The sequence below is a fragment of the Antedon bifida genome, chromosome 1 (assembly GCF_963402885.1).
Source record: "Antedon bifida chromosome 1, ecAntBifi1.1, whole genome shotgun sequence".
Taxonomy (NCBI): domain Eukaryota; kingdom Metazoa; phylum Echinodermata; class Crinoidea; order Comatulida; family Antedonidae; genus Antedon; species Antedon bifida.
The window spans coordinates 1,797,083-1,813,346 of record NC_136226.1 but is presented as its reverse complement, the minus strand read 5'-3'; the positions used below and the strand labels follow the sequence as shown (position 1 = coordinate 1,813,346).

The 16,264-nt window shown below is 33.3% G+C and overlaps 2 protein-coding genes across 2 annotated transcripts in view; both read left to right on the top strand.

Annotated features, from left to right (window-relative positions):
• LOC144837425 (ankyrin repeat and IBR domain-containing protein 1-like) overlaps positions 1-9,861 on the top strand; it is a 40,766-nt gene extending 30,905 nt beyond the window's left edge. The window contains exons 18-22 of the mRNA XM_078692525.1: positions 725-854; positions 1,341-1,428; positions 3,313-3,365; positions 4,093-4,170; positions 6,030-9,861. Coding sequence (XP_078548651.1) covers positions 725-854; positions 1,341-1,428; positions 3,313-3,365; positions 4,093-4,170; positions 6,030-7,255 — 1,575 coding nt within the window. The 3' untranslated portion in view covers positions 7,256-9,861. The remainder of the gene's footprint in view (positions 1-724; positions 855-1,340; positions 1,429-3,312; positions 3,366-4,092; positions 4,171-6,029) is intronic.
• A 326-nt stretch (positions 9,862-10,187) lies between these two features.
• LOC144837885 (prostaglandin E2 receptor EP2 subtype-like) lies at positions 10,188-13,917 on the top strand. Its single transcript, XM_078693202.1, has 2 exons — positions 10,188-11,129; positions 13,320-13,917. The coding sequence occupies exons 1-2, from the start codon at positions 10,353-10,355 to the stop codon at positions 13,512-13,514; spliced, it is 972 nt and encodes a 323-aa protein (XP_078549328.1). The 5' UTR covers positions 10,188-10,352; the 3' UTR covers positions 13,515-13,917.
• Positions 13,918-16,264: the final 2,347 nt, after the last annotated feature.

Below are 16,264 nucleotides of genomic sequence, written 5' to 3'. Positions count from 1 at the left end.
TCGAAAGATTTACTAGGTTCTTTAAAATGCACACAAGCAGCTTGTGTACACTGGACAATAATGTAGTCCATATCCGAGACTTGTTCTACCACCAGAACCATGGCGCGAGTGAGCCTCGAACCCTTGCCGATATTATGGCTATGGAGTACTGTTCCACTGTCTTAACCGCAATAATATTACTCTTTATTTACTAATACTCCATATAATTATTAGTTACTGTAGCTGTCACCTTTATGATTTAATTGAAATAGAGCTTAATAAAGTAATCATCATCTTCATTGTTTACCTTTTTTTCAATTAATATACTTCAGCCAATTCAGCCTTGAATTTTACTACCTTTGATAATTATTATTTTGTCGTATTTGTAAATACACAATGCGTAGGCACAAGCTTAATACAAAAACAGATTAAACAGAAACAATATTTTGAAATAACCTACATTCTAAAATGGAGTTCATTTAATAACAGATACTTAAAGCTCTGTCTACACTATCAAACTAGTTTGACAAAAAAAGTGTGATGTGCCCAAATATAGTAGTGATATGCCCAAATATGGTAGTGATATGACATCATCACATCCATATATGGTCACATCACAAGTTTTTGTTTAAAAAAAAGACAAAGACAAAGCTTTAGAACTAAAGGAAGAATTTATCCAATAACATTTAATACATTGTTAATAATTGATAATAATTTTAATTTTCTAATTCTGTAATCTTTATAGGATGATATTTTACTGCGACAAGCGATAGAAGCGTCTCTGAAAGAATTTGCACCCCCAGAACGGACGTCGTGGCTTGATGACACTGATGATGAAGAGGAATCTATGCTCTTTCGCAGGCGACTAGGAGAAGGTAGGCCTATGTAACATCAAAATGGCATATTCAACAAAAATCAATTTATGACACATTATTGGTTGATTTGTACCTAATGAAAGGAATTAAATGCTTAAATACATTCTAATGTTCATGTTACTATTTATAGATTCTAATTTTCATGTTACTCTTTATAGATTCTATTGACATGGCTAATGTTCATGTTACTATTTATAGATTCTATTGACATGGCTAATGTTACTATTTATAGATTCTATTGACATGGCTATGTTACTATTTATAGATTCTATTGACATGGCTAATGTTACTATTTATAGATTCTATTGACATGGCTAATTTACTATTTATAGATTCTATTGACATGGCTAATGTTCATGTTACTATTTATAGATTCTATTGACATGGCTAATGTTCATGTTACTATTTATAGATTCTATTGACATGGCTAATGTTCATGTTACTATTTATAGATTCTATTGACATGGCTAATGTTACTATTTATAGATTCATCAGGAATAAGTGAAGGTTTGCTGCGAGCTTTTGAGCTTTCCCAGCAGTTGTTGATGCAGCAAACGGAAGGTATCACTTCAAGGTAAATAGATCAATCAATTCTGATCTGATTTAATCTTAATTACATAATCAATTTTCTCCTCTTTTGTTAACCAACTCAGATGACAACACACAATGCGAATGATAATGTCCGTTTGTATAGCGCGAATTATTGCTTATGGCGTTGTGGATTAAGTTACACTATTTAAGTACATGCTTTCTTCTAAGGGTCATGTCAGTGCTGCTATTTCAGGCATTTTCTCATCTGTCCAAGACAATGGCTGTGTGAGCCCGCACACCAGGGTAACTCCCTACTTGTCTCGAAAGATGTACTAGGTTTTGTGTGCACTGTTTTAATCTTGTTCTACCACCAGAACCATGAGCTTGTGTGAATCGAACCCGATTACAGTTCATTTTTTACATTTTTTCCCCCTGACCACAGAGTAGATCCTAATTTTTTTATTACATATGAACTGTGTCTTCTGCAAGTTTTTTTTTTATTTTCTGATTTTAAATTTATATTATAAGTAATGTTGTATGTATAACATTTTGCAGAGATTTATGCGGCCTAGCTGTTGGCAAATTCATTAAACAACTTCTATTACTTGAATTGCTAATGATTGATAGGCTACAATTTATCTCTAGCATTTAAAAAAGAACATTTTTAATAATCAGTCATTAACAAAGCAATTTGTTTACTTATCGTCAAAGTAAGATGTAACAAATTGTTAACCGATATGTTGTTAACAAGGCAACAAACAAAATGTATTTTGTATTGATTCCAACCTGGCTTAGTTTTGACTTTTGAGAATCATCTAATCCAGTGCAGGTTATTACACAAAGGTTAAATGAGTTTGAACTAGATGTAGTATAGGGAATTGACACATAATCATTAATATAGTAAAAGCTATTGATATTCTATGTTAATAAAGCTGCATGTGCTAAAGCTTATATGAGATTTGTGTAGAAGATTTACAATAGTGGTTCTGATCTCTAATTTTGATTAATAATTTAATAGTTTCATATCCATATTGACTAACCATATTTAATTAAATTAGATATTTATTTACGTCCAAAAAAAGGAATAACAAGAAAAAAAAGAAATTACAAATTTGAAAATAAAATAAGCTTGACAAAGAATGAACACTGTTGGAAGTTGAAAAATAAAATAAATAGATGAAGAAAATGCCCAAAACAAGTTTTTAGTAAAAGGAAGGAAGAGGGGTGAAAGGAATCCAAAACAATAAAAAAGATAGATATTCAAATAAATCTTTTAAAAATAAATACATAATAATAAGTAATGTAAAATGAATAATAATAAAACTAAATAAATGTGTAAATATGAGATTTTTAAAATGTAATGTTGTCAAATTGTTTTTGTTTAACATTTTTAACCAAATTAATAAATATATGATTTTAGATTAAAATTGTATGAAATTCACTTTCTTATACATAATCTATCACCATGTAAGTAAGATCAATCCCATAATGCAATGAGATATCAAATCAAAATATCTGTTGTGATTAGTGTGGTGTTGGCAATTCTAATGCTTTCAGCGTTATAGTCACTTTGCTTAATTAAAACTTCACGCATTCACTGATAACTTCTGATAAATGTTAAAATCTAACAAATTCTATGTCTTATAGTTTCTAATATTAGTAATAAAATAATAATGTCAATCTTGTATAGCGCTTAATTCTCAAAGCAACGCGACGAGCGTAGGCCGCGATCAGAAATCCAATGCTTAACATACTGCGCCACACAGCCTTTAATAGCCAATGCAATACCCAAAAAAGATTTTTTCGTTTACTCTTCCACCCTGCCTACAAACTAAAGTTCCTTTTTTTTTATTGTCACTTTTAGCAAAGCTAGGATGTTTGCAAGTTCTTTGTGATAAATAATTGTTTCATATTTAATATCTTTCAGTTTTCAATCAGATCAGGCAGTACCTCCTGAAATGAAAGAACTAGTTGACGAAGGTGAGAGAGGTCATAGTTCAATACACACACATTGGCAGATCCAAGTGGGAAAGGGGAAGGCTTGTGGGAGGTTATAGTTCAATACACACCCATTGGCAGATCTAAGTGGGAAAGGGGAAGGCTTGTGGGAGGTCATAGTTCAATCCACACCCATTGGCAGATCCAAGTGGGAAAGGGGAAGGCTTGAGGGAGGTCATAGTTCAATACACACCCATTGGCAGATCCAAGTGGGGCAGTGGAAGCGCGAGGGATGAATCCTATATTTTGACAATTGAAATTTTTTTATTTGACCATTTTTTCGCCATGGGCTTCCCCTTGACCTGCCAGTGTTAATACATTGGATATATAATAGTAATAGCAAGGACACTATGGCTTTTACCATCATGTCATGTACCATTTGTAATCAATGTATTTAACCATTAGTTAAATATTTTAATCATTCTAAAATTGCTTGAAATAAATATGAAACAACCCTCCACAATATGTTTGTAATATTATATATACTGGTAGTGAATGCCTTTATTATTTTGTGTATATATATTATCAGAGAAAAAAAGCTTTTATACGTTTTTTAAACAATTTTTACTACTGCATGCATTCAAACCCAGTATCAATCAGGTATCAGAATGGTCCTGATAATGATTTCAACTACGTATCAAAACAAGTCATCCTACGCAGGTATGTTTCCAAGAAAATGCCACTGATAATTACATGTTTTGTATTATAGATATTGTGTCCAGCTATGATGCATATGAAAAAAAGACAAAACAAACAAACGAACATTTAGCAGAACCAGATTCAAAAGGTAAAGTGTATAATTATTGATTATAATATTGTATGTTGCATGCCTCATTAGACCTACCAGGCCTTACTGGCAGCAAGGCGCCAGTCACCACACATCTGTAGTCAAACCTTAGCAACCACCAAATAAAATCTAAAAATAGTTAAAAGGTTTAAATGTGTTTCACAGAATTTCTCAGCATAAAAAACTTTCTTTACTAATAGTTAAAGATGTATTGTCCCCCTGAAAAAAATAATTCTTAAAATTATTTTTTGTAAACATGCCACTTTAATGTCACCTAATACTTGGGTCGAAAAAAAATTGGATCGAAAAAAAATGTTTACCTGAAAAACAGTAATTTAAAGCAAAAAATAGTCAAATTGGCTGCCATTTAAGTGGAGTTGTGGCTTGGTGGTTATGATGCTTGGCTACCACTCCAATGGTCCTGGGTTCAAGTCCCGTCACATGTCAGGATTTTTTCTAAGGACAAAATTACAACTCCACTCCCAAAGACTTTGTTTATGTAGAGCATCTTGTGTATATGTTTGTCTTGTGAAGCTCTGAGGGTCCCTAATGATCAGCAATTGCTGGATGGATCACCCTCATTAAATATGGTAAAAAAAAAAAAAAAAAAAATCCAGTGGGTTTTTAGTTGAATTTAACCATTGATTTTGTCATTTTATAAGTGAAAACATTATTATTTTTTTCTACGAAAGTGATTAACTTTATTCAACCTACAAAATAACCTATTTAAAGTCTGATTTAATTAATCTTCATTTGTCATGTTTTTGGGGGACAGTACATCTTTAATACCAGGGTTTATATTTTGAGGAAGTGTACTAAATAGAATTATTATGTGAGTGATTCTTTCATGAATAGAATTAGCCTTACACATTCTGAAGGTGTGTCATAGAATTCTAAATATAGAACACCAAACACACATTGTCATTGTTCCCAACTTAAGTGTCAAGAAGTAACTAACTAAACTTTGTTCATTATCTAAATATAGCCACATCATAGAATTCTAAATATAGAACACCAAACACACCTTGTCATTGTCCCCAACTTAAGTGTCAAAAAGTAACTAGCTAAACTTTGTTCAATATCTAAATACTGTATAGACACATCCTAGAAACCTTGTAACTAACTTCATTATCTAAATATATAGACACATCAAATTACCCATTATGTTGTGACTAATTAATTTTTAATTATTTTACATAAACATCCATTAAGAATCTGTCTGTTTCGTTTGAATGTCTCTGGGAGGTCTGCTATTTCCTTTTATTGATTGTTTGTCTGTGAAACGAAACAGGTGCTTCTATATCATATTAAAGTCAAATATTTACACTTGAATATATATAAGTGAAATCTTTGATTTTTAATTTATAAAGTCATTTAAATACATTAGGAAGAACGTTCATTGTGTTATGTTCATATTTGATTTACATTTTTTTTACATATATGTGTATAGTGTTATCTGTAATACAATATTTTTAATAATTATATAGAGATATTATAAAAGGATTAATTTCATTTAATTTATTCGTCTCAAAAAACAAGAATTATAAGTAAAATTCTTAAAAATTAGAACTAAAGTTATTACGTATTTGATTTGGATTTTTTTAAACAATTATTTTCAAAATTATTCTACTGCAGTGACTGCAGTAATTTTTCGGGTAAACAAAAACAATGTTTGTTGCAATAACTGCCTTATAAGGTTCTACATTAAAACAAACTAATATCAAATGTTATTTCGGCAGAAATATTTAGTTACTGCAGTAAGTAGAGTAATTCTGACACGATCCCTATCAATTTATTTTCAATGTAACTAAAATTTCACCGTAAAGTTTTCGTTGTGATGATATCTCTTTTTTTTTTAGATGCTACAAATGAGGTATTTCAATTAGACTTCGAGCTAGCTCAGACTAAATTTGACAAATTGGCGTCTAATAATCCTTTATCATCTAAGAGTAAGAAGATGTCAAATGTTGCAGATACCGATATGTCAATGGACATAGACTTTGATAAACTGTTTAAGGAGAGCAGTAAATTAGAATCAACTCTAGCCAAAAGAGATTGTAAAAAAAGAGAAATAACAGGTCAACATGAAAAAAGAAGGAGTAACTCAGATCCGTCTTATTCTTCTCTGGATTCTAAAAGAAATAAGGAACGAAGTCGCGGACATGTTAGAAGTTCAGAGAGCAGCAGAACGGCTAAAGGAGATAACCAAACAAAGTCTTTAAAATCAACCAAGAAAAGTAAAGAGAACGCTTCACATTCCTACAGGCCTAGATCGATGCACGCACAGGTACGCACTTCCCATTCCACGAGTGCTTCAGGCGACAACAGGTCTGAGAAAATGTCAAAGGTCAATTTAGATCTCTGCCACGAATTGGAATCGGAGTTTGAACGAATACGAGAAGAAATGAAAAAGGTTCAAGGACAAGTTACGGAACTTGTGGCAGAACATCAAAATGGACAGAGAAAAGAACTCGGTGCACGGAAAAAAGAAAGAAAACCTTCAAAAATTCCGAAAACTGGAAGCAAGTCTGAAGGCGAGTCTGAAGATGGATGTCGAAAACTTTACGAAGAGAAACTTAGTTTCAAGTGCAATGATGACGTCATAGCGGCAAAACCGCAAGCAAGATTGTGGAAGAAGAAGTCGACCAGTAGTGAAACTGATGTGTTTAATCCGTCCTATAGTAAAGTAAAAGATGATAATTCACCTTGGAAACTAAGAGATGATACAGAGAGTTCTGCTTCGTGGCCTAGCTCGCCAAAACGATCTCCTAAAGTTTGCAGAAAAATAACTTCCTCTCTTTATCCAGATACCGAACAAAAACATCCTAAAAAGAACGAGGATGTCTGGCAAAAGATGTCGGATGAGCAGATTAAAGAACAACGTATTGCTCAGGCAAACGAAAGTCGTAGGTATCAAAGTATCTTGGACACAGCAAAGGAATTGCCTTCAAATACAGGGGAGGATGTGTCAGACGTTGACATCCAGATGACCTCAAGGTCAAGAGTTCATCCTGCTGGCAGGAACCATGAAAGTGAGTGGCCTTTACATGAGGACAGCACTACTGGATGGCAAATGTATATATGAGGCTTATAAGTACAATTTATTTAGTAGTCTTCATTGTATCTTATTTTGTCATGTTATTTACAGTGTAAAGTACTGTTATAGAATACTGTATGTTTGGGCCAATTCACACTCCTGTGTGTATTGTACATTAGTGAATCATGATGTCTACAAATATATTATCTAACTGCGGAAGAAGCCCGATTAGCTTATTGTTTAAGTGGAAGCCAGAAAAGAAGCCAAACATCTGCAAATGAAGATCTATGTTTCATATTCAACTTTATGAATAATACTTAATTACTGTTATTAATATAAAAATACAAAATGTTATGGTACCTTATATTGCATTACTGTATAATATGAAGAATTATTGCATTGAGCAAATTCACACCAAAGGACTAAAGAAAAAAAAGAGTGAAAAGATTATAACTGCACACCGGATGTGTTTATAATGATATGATTTTTTTTCAAACCTTGTTAATCGATTTTACTATTAATTAAATAATATTTAAACGTCTCTACATATTTAAAACCGACATTTTTATTTACCTTGATAAGTATGTACTATTATACAATTTGGTTATGGACAAACAATATTACTTGTTATAATGTATATCTAAAGACAAACTTTGTATTCTTCTCTTGTAGGCCTATTATTGTTTGAAGGTTTGCATGCCGAAATCAATATGTTGATACAAAGTTTGCAATACGTCATGTATATAGTTCTGAAAACTGTTCTTTTCAGAACTATGTGTGGTGTATATTTTAGCAGACTTACAGTCAGACTTGTTAGTCCCCCGATGTCCCCTTAATGGGGGTTGAATTGCGCCGTAGATTGACTGGGCTAATATTAAACAATCCTGAAGCCGGGTTTCCACTAGGCGGATTTATTCGCGCGATTCCAACATTCCTGGGCCGGATTTATCAAACTTGCTTAGCACAAAAATCGTCTTAACTTTGCCTTAAATCCCTGTTTTGCTTAAGTCGGATTTATTAATAATACTAAGCAAAAATATTTGCTTAATTTTGTCTCTAAGACGAACAACACCCTGCCTTAAGATGAACAATTTTGATAAATTCCAACCCTGAGCTCTGATTGGTTGTGCACTTTGACATTACAGAAATTGGATGAAAACCCAACGCTTTCGATTTGCGCGAATAAATTCAATGGGCAATAGGGTTAGTCCTGCAGTGTGTATTACACGGAATAGAAACGTACATCTTTCGATTTCGTTCACAGTAGGATAATCCATCGTGTTGTGATTGGTCAAATTAAGTTGCGATTTGCGTTGCGTCCTAGTGGAAACTAAAGCTTAATACGAAACAAAGAATCTCACAAATAGCATGCTGGCTATGCTCTGCTTCAGTTACTTCGATATTGATGTAAGAGTTTTTGTAAAACTGCCTATATTTATGTGTTTTTGAACAAAAATGATGTTGCTGCATTTTGAAATTAAGTCGAATTTTAATTTTTTTTTTCATATCGAATTTATATTGAATAGGCCTATCGAATGTAATATACGGTAACATTTATTTAATTATAGGCATTTTATTTATTTATATGATATATACACTTATTTAATGTCATGAATTTTTATTTAGTATTCTAGAAAATATTTTCATATCACTAAAATAGACAGAAATTAGTTTCTTTGTTAAATTAATAAATAAACCAAACACTTTTGTTCATGCCGTATGACGTCATAATGTAAATAAGAAAGTGTCTTTGACATTTTATTGACAAAACTAATTGCTGCCAATTTACAAAAGAAGCGGATGCGAGTCCATGTGAATATAAGTTACAAGTTACATACATTAAATAAACAGAGTACATGTAAAAGACATAATTACAACATAAATGTCAATATCCCTTCTTCAAGATACTTTCTCAAGTTCTATGTGGCGTTACCATAGATTGTTTTTTACGTATTTTTACGCGAATTCGGCGAATATTTCAATATTTAGCTACGAAAAAGTTAGAAACAAAATGGTCACAAAGAGATCCTGTTTCACGCGTGCGTTTTTCCGTGATGTCACTGAATTTGAACGCGCGTTTCGAATTGACTTTAGTGATGTCACTGACGATTCAACAGCATTTGAACGCGCGCGTCAAATTGATCTCCGCAATGTCACTGACGATTCATCACCATTTAAACGCGCGCTTCAAAATTTATTTTTTTCTGTAATTTCACTGACATTCATCAGCATTTGAACGCGCGCGACTTTGATAGTACACAGTTACGCGGGCGTATAATATTCGTATCAGAATGTTAAAGTGCGCGTCAAATTGTGGTTCTTGTAAATGTCACTGGCGTATTTTGGTAGCCGAATGTCAATACGTGAGCTTCATATAGTATCTAGGCTTGTAAATAACGGTAACTGATATTTTCTTGACTAAGGACAAATAATTTTCTAAAGAAATTATAACACAGTGTATTTTGTATCCGTTTTAGCATAAAGAAATACACAGAAATGTCTATATTTCAGATTTAGTGATTGATAATTAAATTTATGAAGTATTGAATTTATTCATATTTGAATTTCTTTATACGCTGTCTTCTGCTGCTATTTTCTTCGTGGTGAATTATTGAATGAATAATAAATATTAAAATAAAAAAGTGATTAATATATACTGTGTGAACAGTGTCTTGTTTGTTTGTTTATTATGTTTCACATGAAAATACAAATCGAGTTTATCGCGTAGAGGAAATAATTTATTTTGTCGTAAATATCATTGAAGTCTTGAGAGGTTTGTTAAGTTTTATCTATAATGCATTTTGCGTCTAATTGGTACGAAGAATACTTGTAATTATGATATCAAGGAGTAACTGTGGTGTGCTACGTAGCAATTAAATTGTTACTAATGACAAATTCATAGAAAAACAAACATGCGCAGTCTGACATAGTAGTAGTAGTGTAGTAGTAGTTGTCTTGTCGACGACGACGAGAAGCAAGATACTCAAGAAGACTTTCAAGGTCCGGGTGGGCCATAATTTCGTCTCAATTAAGCCGTGTACGATTATCCTCTTACAACAATGCAACAGTCCATACTAGAATATCGTAAGCTATTGAATGTACTGTAGACTGTAGTGAAAGTGTATATCGATATCGCGAAACAGCCATGAGTGGAAACGGTTCAAAGAGCGACGTTTTGTTGGATTTAGACGCTGTTATATCACCTATAATGCTAAGTGTTGGTATTTTGTGTAACACTATTTGGATTATTCTTCTCGCTAGGCACCTTTTTAGACATTCTGTCAATTCGAAAACGCCAATGGTTATGGCCCTATCGTTGGCAATTTGTGACGGTTGCTGGGTGATATTCGCCGGTATAGGATGGTTTATTTTACACACGTCAAAAACTTCACCAAACGAATTAGGAGGTTACACATATTTCATTTTTGTCGAGACATTTTTTGAGCGATTATCGCATCTTCTTGTTGTAGCGGCAGGAATCGAACGTTTTTTAGCTATACAAACACCATTTTTCTACGAGAGATACAACTCGAACACTTGCTTAATCAAACTATTTTTAGTATGTTCAATATATTCACTGTTGTTTGCTAGTATCCGGCTAATGTCGGACATAGATCATTATAGCAGTGTTAATAAACCGATCTATCGGCCGAATTTTTCGAACGGTGCCTCAGATGTACGGATATTATACGACGGTTGGACGCTGTGTGAACTAGCGACTATGCTTATTATATTAACTGTTTGTAATATAACTGTTATTCGTTGTTTAAGGATACTTCGTGAACGTTTGGTGTCATCGTGTCCAAGGAACTTACAGGGTTACTTGAAACAGAAGGACATGGTGAAAGGCATTCATGCCAGTTTTAGTTACTTGTTGGTTGTCATTACTATTGTTCTTGCCGTCACAAGTATACCATATCAGGTAGTTATAGATACATTGGTCATATTAATGACATCTTCCTCAATGATATATTGTCATGACGGTATTGTAACCCCCACCAACTCGCAAAAGGATAAATAAAATTCGGTCTTATAAACATTTACTAGCTAATTAGTAATATTTATCATCGAATCATAATTGCGGTATGATGCTCTTGCTGCTTAAACCCTGACCCAACAACAACTCCTCCCCCTTCCCACAATACACATGGATCCGTTTTTACCGCTTACTAAATATTACCCCATCTTGACACACACATTTCCTTTCCCTTTACTATTAGGCCTACTGTTTTGTGCTTGCAACGCCTTCATTGTTTTATAGTCTAGGTCAATTAGTATTAATTATTATTAGCAAAAAGATAAATGCCGACGGGGGTGGACTAACATAAAAAAAGACAGTAAATATAGGGAAAGTCTGCTTTTGCATATTTTGCATAAACATGAGGGGAACAATCCATGCCGTTTTTCGTATTCCACACTTGGAACAGTTTTAATGTAACATAATAGGCTTTAAATAAGCCTTTTGAGCGGATTATAACACTCGGCATTATTTTGAAACACTTATATTATTTTCGTGCGATTTATCTCTTGTTGGTTATTTATGCCCAATTGCCCCATTCTGGGCAGAAACAAATACGTTTCCAGTTCATAGAAAACGCGATTACCTACAGTAGAACATCCCAATTCAAGGGGCACCCCTATTGTATATAAGCAAAAATGATGGGAAGTAATGTTTTAACATTAGACGGGCAATCCTATGTTAAGAGGACCCTTTCCTGTGAACAAACGAGTTTTAACATAGACTATAGGTTCTAGCCCGCAAATAGATAAATATTTTGGCACATCGTCGACTGGTGGACTAACATAAAAAAGACAATAACTACAGTCTTAGTTTTAACACTACGGTAAACCCCTATTAAAAGCACACTTCAAATCCGCAAAATATTTCATTTTGATAATAATCGTATATATGGCAAAGATACTCGTGTTATTATAATATTCAATCTTATGACGCTGTTTGTCTTGAGGAAATCTATATCACTTCGTCGTGTCAATAACAGAATTGAATAGGATGACATCCCTAATTTCCTGCATCATTCTCGGTGAAATCTTAACCTTCCGCTTAGTTTGTAATCATGGTAACAATAACATGTTCCCAGTCTCCATAATTATAATCACGGAATAGAAGTGAAGACCTCCACGATTTAGATATTAAAACATGGAACATCAAAGAATTTTAAAATCGGTTTAAAGATGTATTGTCTCCCAAAATCATGAAAAATAAAGATTGATAAAATCAGACTTTTAATAGCCCATTTTGATGAAGTTATTCACTTCCATAGAAAAAAAACAACAAAAAAAATTATTTCACTTATAAAAAGTCAAAAGAAACGATTCTGAAACAAGTATAAAAATATAAAAATGGTACGAGTAAAGAAAAAGATATTAAAAATATTGATTAACATATTATTACAAGGCTACTTTTATATAAAATTCCTATATTAATTCGTGACATGTCGTTATAATAAAAACGTTATTAAATTGTAAAAGGTTAGGTTTTGTTTTGCCTCCCAACTATAATTCGACGAGCGATAAATTGCAATATATTATTCGAACTGTCACTTGTCATTGGTCAGCTCACTTGCGTTGCGCTTATGTGTCCTTGCGTTATACGTTCTAGTGGGAACCTAAGCTTGGTTTGGACGCAACTCAAGAACGTAAGACATTTGACCAATCACGGCGCGACGGATCATCAGAATAGTGCTTGTGATTGGTCAATTCACTGGCGCTTCACCTTCGTCGTTGCGTATCTTTGTGAGAACTAAGCTCCCAATGCTTGGTTGCTATTAGAACACGACCTAGGAGCGACGTAAACGTAACGTAATGCATGCTTGGTTTCCACTAGAGACTCAACTAGTAACTCACGAACGTAAGCGCGACTTAAGTGCTTTGTCTAACCACATTGTGATTGAAAAAAAGTATTGTGTTTTTGCGTAGTCGCTGTGTTGTGCGTACGTCGCGCTACGCTGTGTACGTGACGTCCTAGTACCAAGCTTACATAAGTTGTCGTCATTTCACCGTACTGTAACTAATACATTTGTAATGTCTTATTTATATTAATTTTGTTGATTATGATAGTTCAATAGTGTGTGATTGTTTATATCTTCCGCAGGTGCGTATTATCTGTAACCGAGCGTCAGTTTGGCCATCGGAAACTGCTAACTACATTGCATCCATGATTCTTCGTTCTACTCCAACGATCAACCCCCTTGTTTACATCTTTTATCAGAAGTCAGTACGAAATCGGATCAAACCCAGGTTGCCGTGTTTCCAAAAAGTGCACCCCATGGATGAATTAACTGTATGAATGCGTGACAATAAAATGAACGCTTGTCACTCAGCCTACTATAGTGCTGGATGGGCTTAAGCATTGTTTAGGCTACATAGGCCTACATAGAAGAGTCACATTTTTGTTATACCGTCGAGGTTAGACGGCCTAGCTTTTCAAACGCTGATTTAAGCCGAAGAATAACAACCTGATCCCGTCGTCACCTCATATTCGAATAATTTCCCCTTCCTCTCCTTGTTTATGAGCTGATAACTATCTTAATCATCAATATCTAGTTGCAGGTGCTAGCTACAGGTTACCGAACTGCTATACTGCTAACAAATCAATTAAATCCAAACCATTTTTGTTGAAACAAAATTAAGATATACGTCAAAATAATGATTTTTTCCCCAAGCTTCGTTGATGAATTAACCAACTTCCTCAAAACAAGATAGGTAGCTCACTTATTATATACGGCGGCAACTTAACATAGGCCTACATTACGGCACGCATATATTATTAATATATTGTATTTGTATATTGTATTTATCTCTTTGTTTAATAAAATTAAAATATATTATTTGTGTCTTTAGTGTTTATTTAAATTACCGAAAATGGATGGTTGTTGACGTCACAAGAACACTCTGGGAACGATCCTTTCTTTTATTTTTATTTTATTTTTGATAATTTGCTTAAAATGAATTATTAGGCCTACAATTTAAAAATCTAACAATCTAACAAAATCATACATTTTCAAAATATAATATTATTATTTATTTAATTTCAGAGGATTTTGTTTTCTTGGAAATTTCAGTAATTATTTTGGTTGAAACTAGAGACTTCCCTGGGTAAAATAACGTCCTCTTGTTGTGAGTGTTGTTTATTTGATAACTTGCATTACTATAGGCCCCACCTTATTACGCAGATATATCGCGTTCATGTTAGATTGTTAGATTTTTAAATTGTAGGCCTAATCATTCATTTCAAGCAAATTATCAAACATATTAAAATAAAGAAAAGGATCGTCCCCACTCCACTCGTGGTCATTGCTGGTGGTGGTCCCATATCCCCCTTGTCTCAGGCATGGGTTGTGCTCTTTCTTAGTCCACAATGCAGTAGGTCTACCCGTTTTGAGTATAATACGTGGTCCTAATTATGTAATTGCCAACTTTAACCTACTTGCTTCTGATCAATTTGGTTATATATTTTAATCATAGTGCTTTAGTGCTTCTCTCATGGTGCTCAATTGGGAAATAAATGGTGGTCAATGACCGTCTTTGAAAACACATGCCGAAAGACGGAAAGAGCAGACCTACAATTTATTAGCTTGTTTATGTACTGTAGGCCTAACTGAGGTTTGTCTGTACAAATAGTATTCAGTAGTAAACATAGAGCAAAGTACAAGATATTCCATTATTTGTACAGGCCTATATAAACAATCGTTTAAACGTTAAGTTCAGTAGCATTTGTTTTTCGATTTCAATTCATTTAATGGCTTTCACCTCCAATCGTGACTGGTTAATTAAAAACCATTAAAAGCCTAGATCTAGTGGGGTTGGACTCTCACTTATCTATCAGTGTTGTTAAAAATGTCTATAGTAAAATATAATACTGCCCTCTATCATTCAAATTAGTACTTTTCTATAGATAAATATGCTATGTTAATTATACATTCAATGGATATTTAAATAATGAATGCTATTGTATTTGTTCAATTGCGAAAAATTCTTAATTAACAATACCACCCACGTAATTTTGAAGCCAGCACTGTAATAATTAGGATTTTGTCACACGACTGGTTATTAAGGCTATTAAACTTTGCTCTGTTGTATGTCGTTGGGGGCAGCAGAGAGGAATTTTTTAAAGTCTGCTTGGTTAAAGATGTATTGTCCCTTTGACTAATTCCAAAAAAATAAAAAATAACAGATTTAAAAAAAAGGTGGGTCATTTTGAAGTATCATAATAGTTATTAACTTTCACCAAAAATTTGTCGAAAAAAAATCATTTAACTGAAATACAGACGTTTTTTTGTTAAAAAAATAACTTTGACTTCCAGTCAAAGTTTTCAATCAAAACATATCCCATAATGAAACGCGCTTGTTTGGCTACTCTGTATGCATAATCATAGAAGTTCCTCACAATCTGTGTGAAAATACCTTCTCAACCGTGACGAGTTGTAAACAATCATAATTAGCATATGCATAATGCGTACTCGTGGTTTGAAATCTTTGTTTACTTTCGCTCATGACGATTTTCCAGACGAAATGTAATCAAACTAATTTACCTGTTAATTACGTAATCTTGTTGCTTTTGGCTCGAATTTTCAACTTAAAGTGAATAACTGTAATATTACTTTGATATGGCCAATTTAAATTTAGAATATTTTGACCTTCATTTTTTTGTGTTTCAAGAGACAATACATCTTTAATATTGCAAAGCACTTCGCGTCGGTAAACGCGAAGACGACCTTATGTTTTCTAAATCGTTTTGACGTAATCATTGAGTAATATATTATAGTACTGTACAGTTTTCTTGTAAGTGAAGAAAGCAATTATGTACATTCATATTTGGTCATCATTATGTGATGTGAATGTATTTAGCCCGTCTATAGCTAACCACCCAACATCCCAGTCTCACAGACGTCTGTTAAAACACTAACCATGGAGATAAGCACTAACCATACTTATTTGGCAAAAACTATATACAATTTGTATTATCGTCTTTAATGACGTAATATTATTAATTTCAACTTTTCTTTATTTTACGAATTAACAGGCGCTAAGTAGTTC

Coding starts and splice junctions, on each gene's coding strand:
- LOC144837885 (XM_078693202.1), top strand. CDS start 10,353: ATGAGTGGAAACGGTTCAAAGAGCGACGTTTTGTTGGATTTAGACGCT. Junction 11,130..13,319: donor TCACAAGTATACCATATCAG/GTAGTTATAGAT, acceptor TATCTTCCGCAG/GTGCGTATTATCTGTAACCG.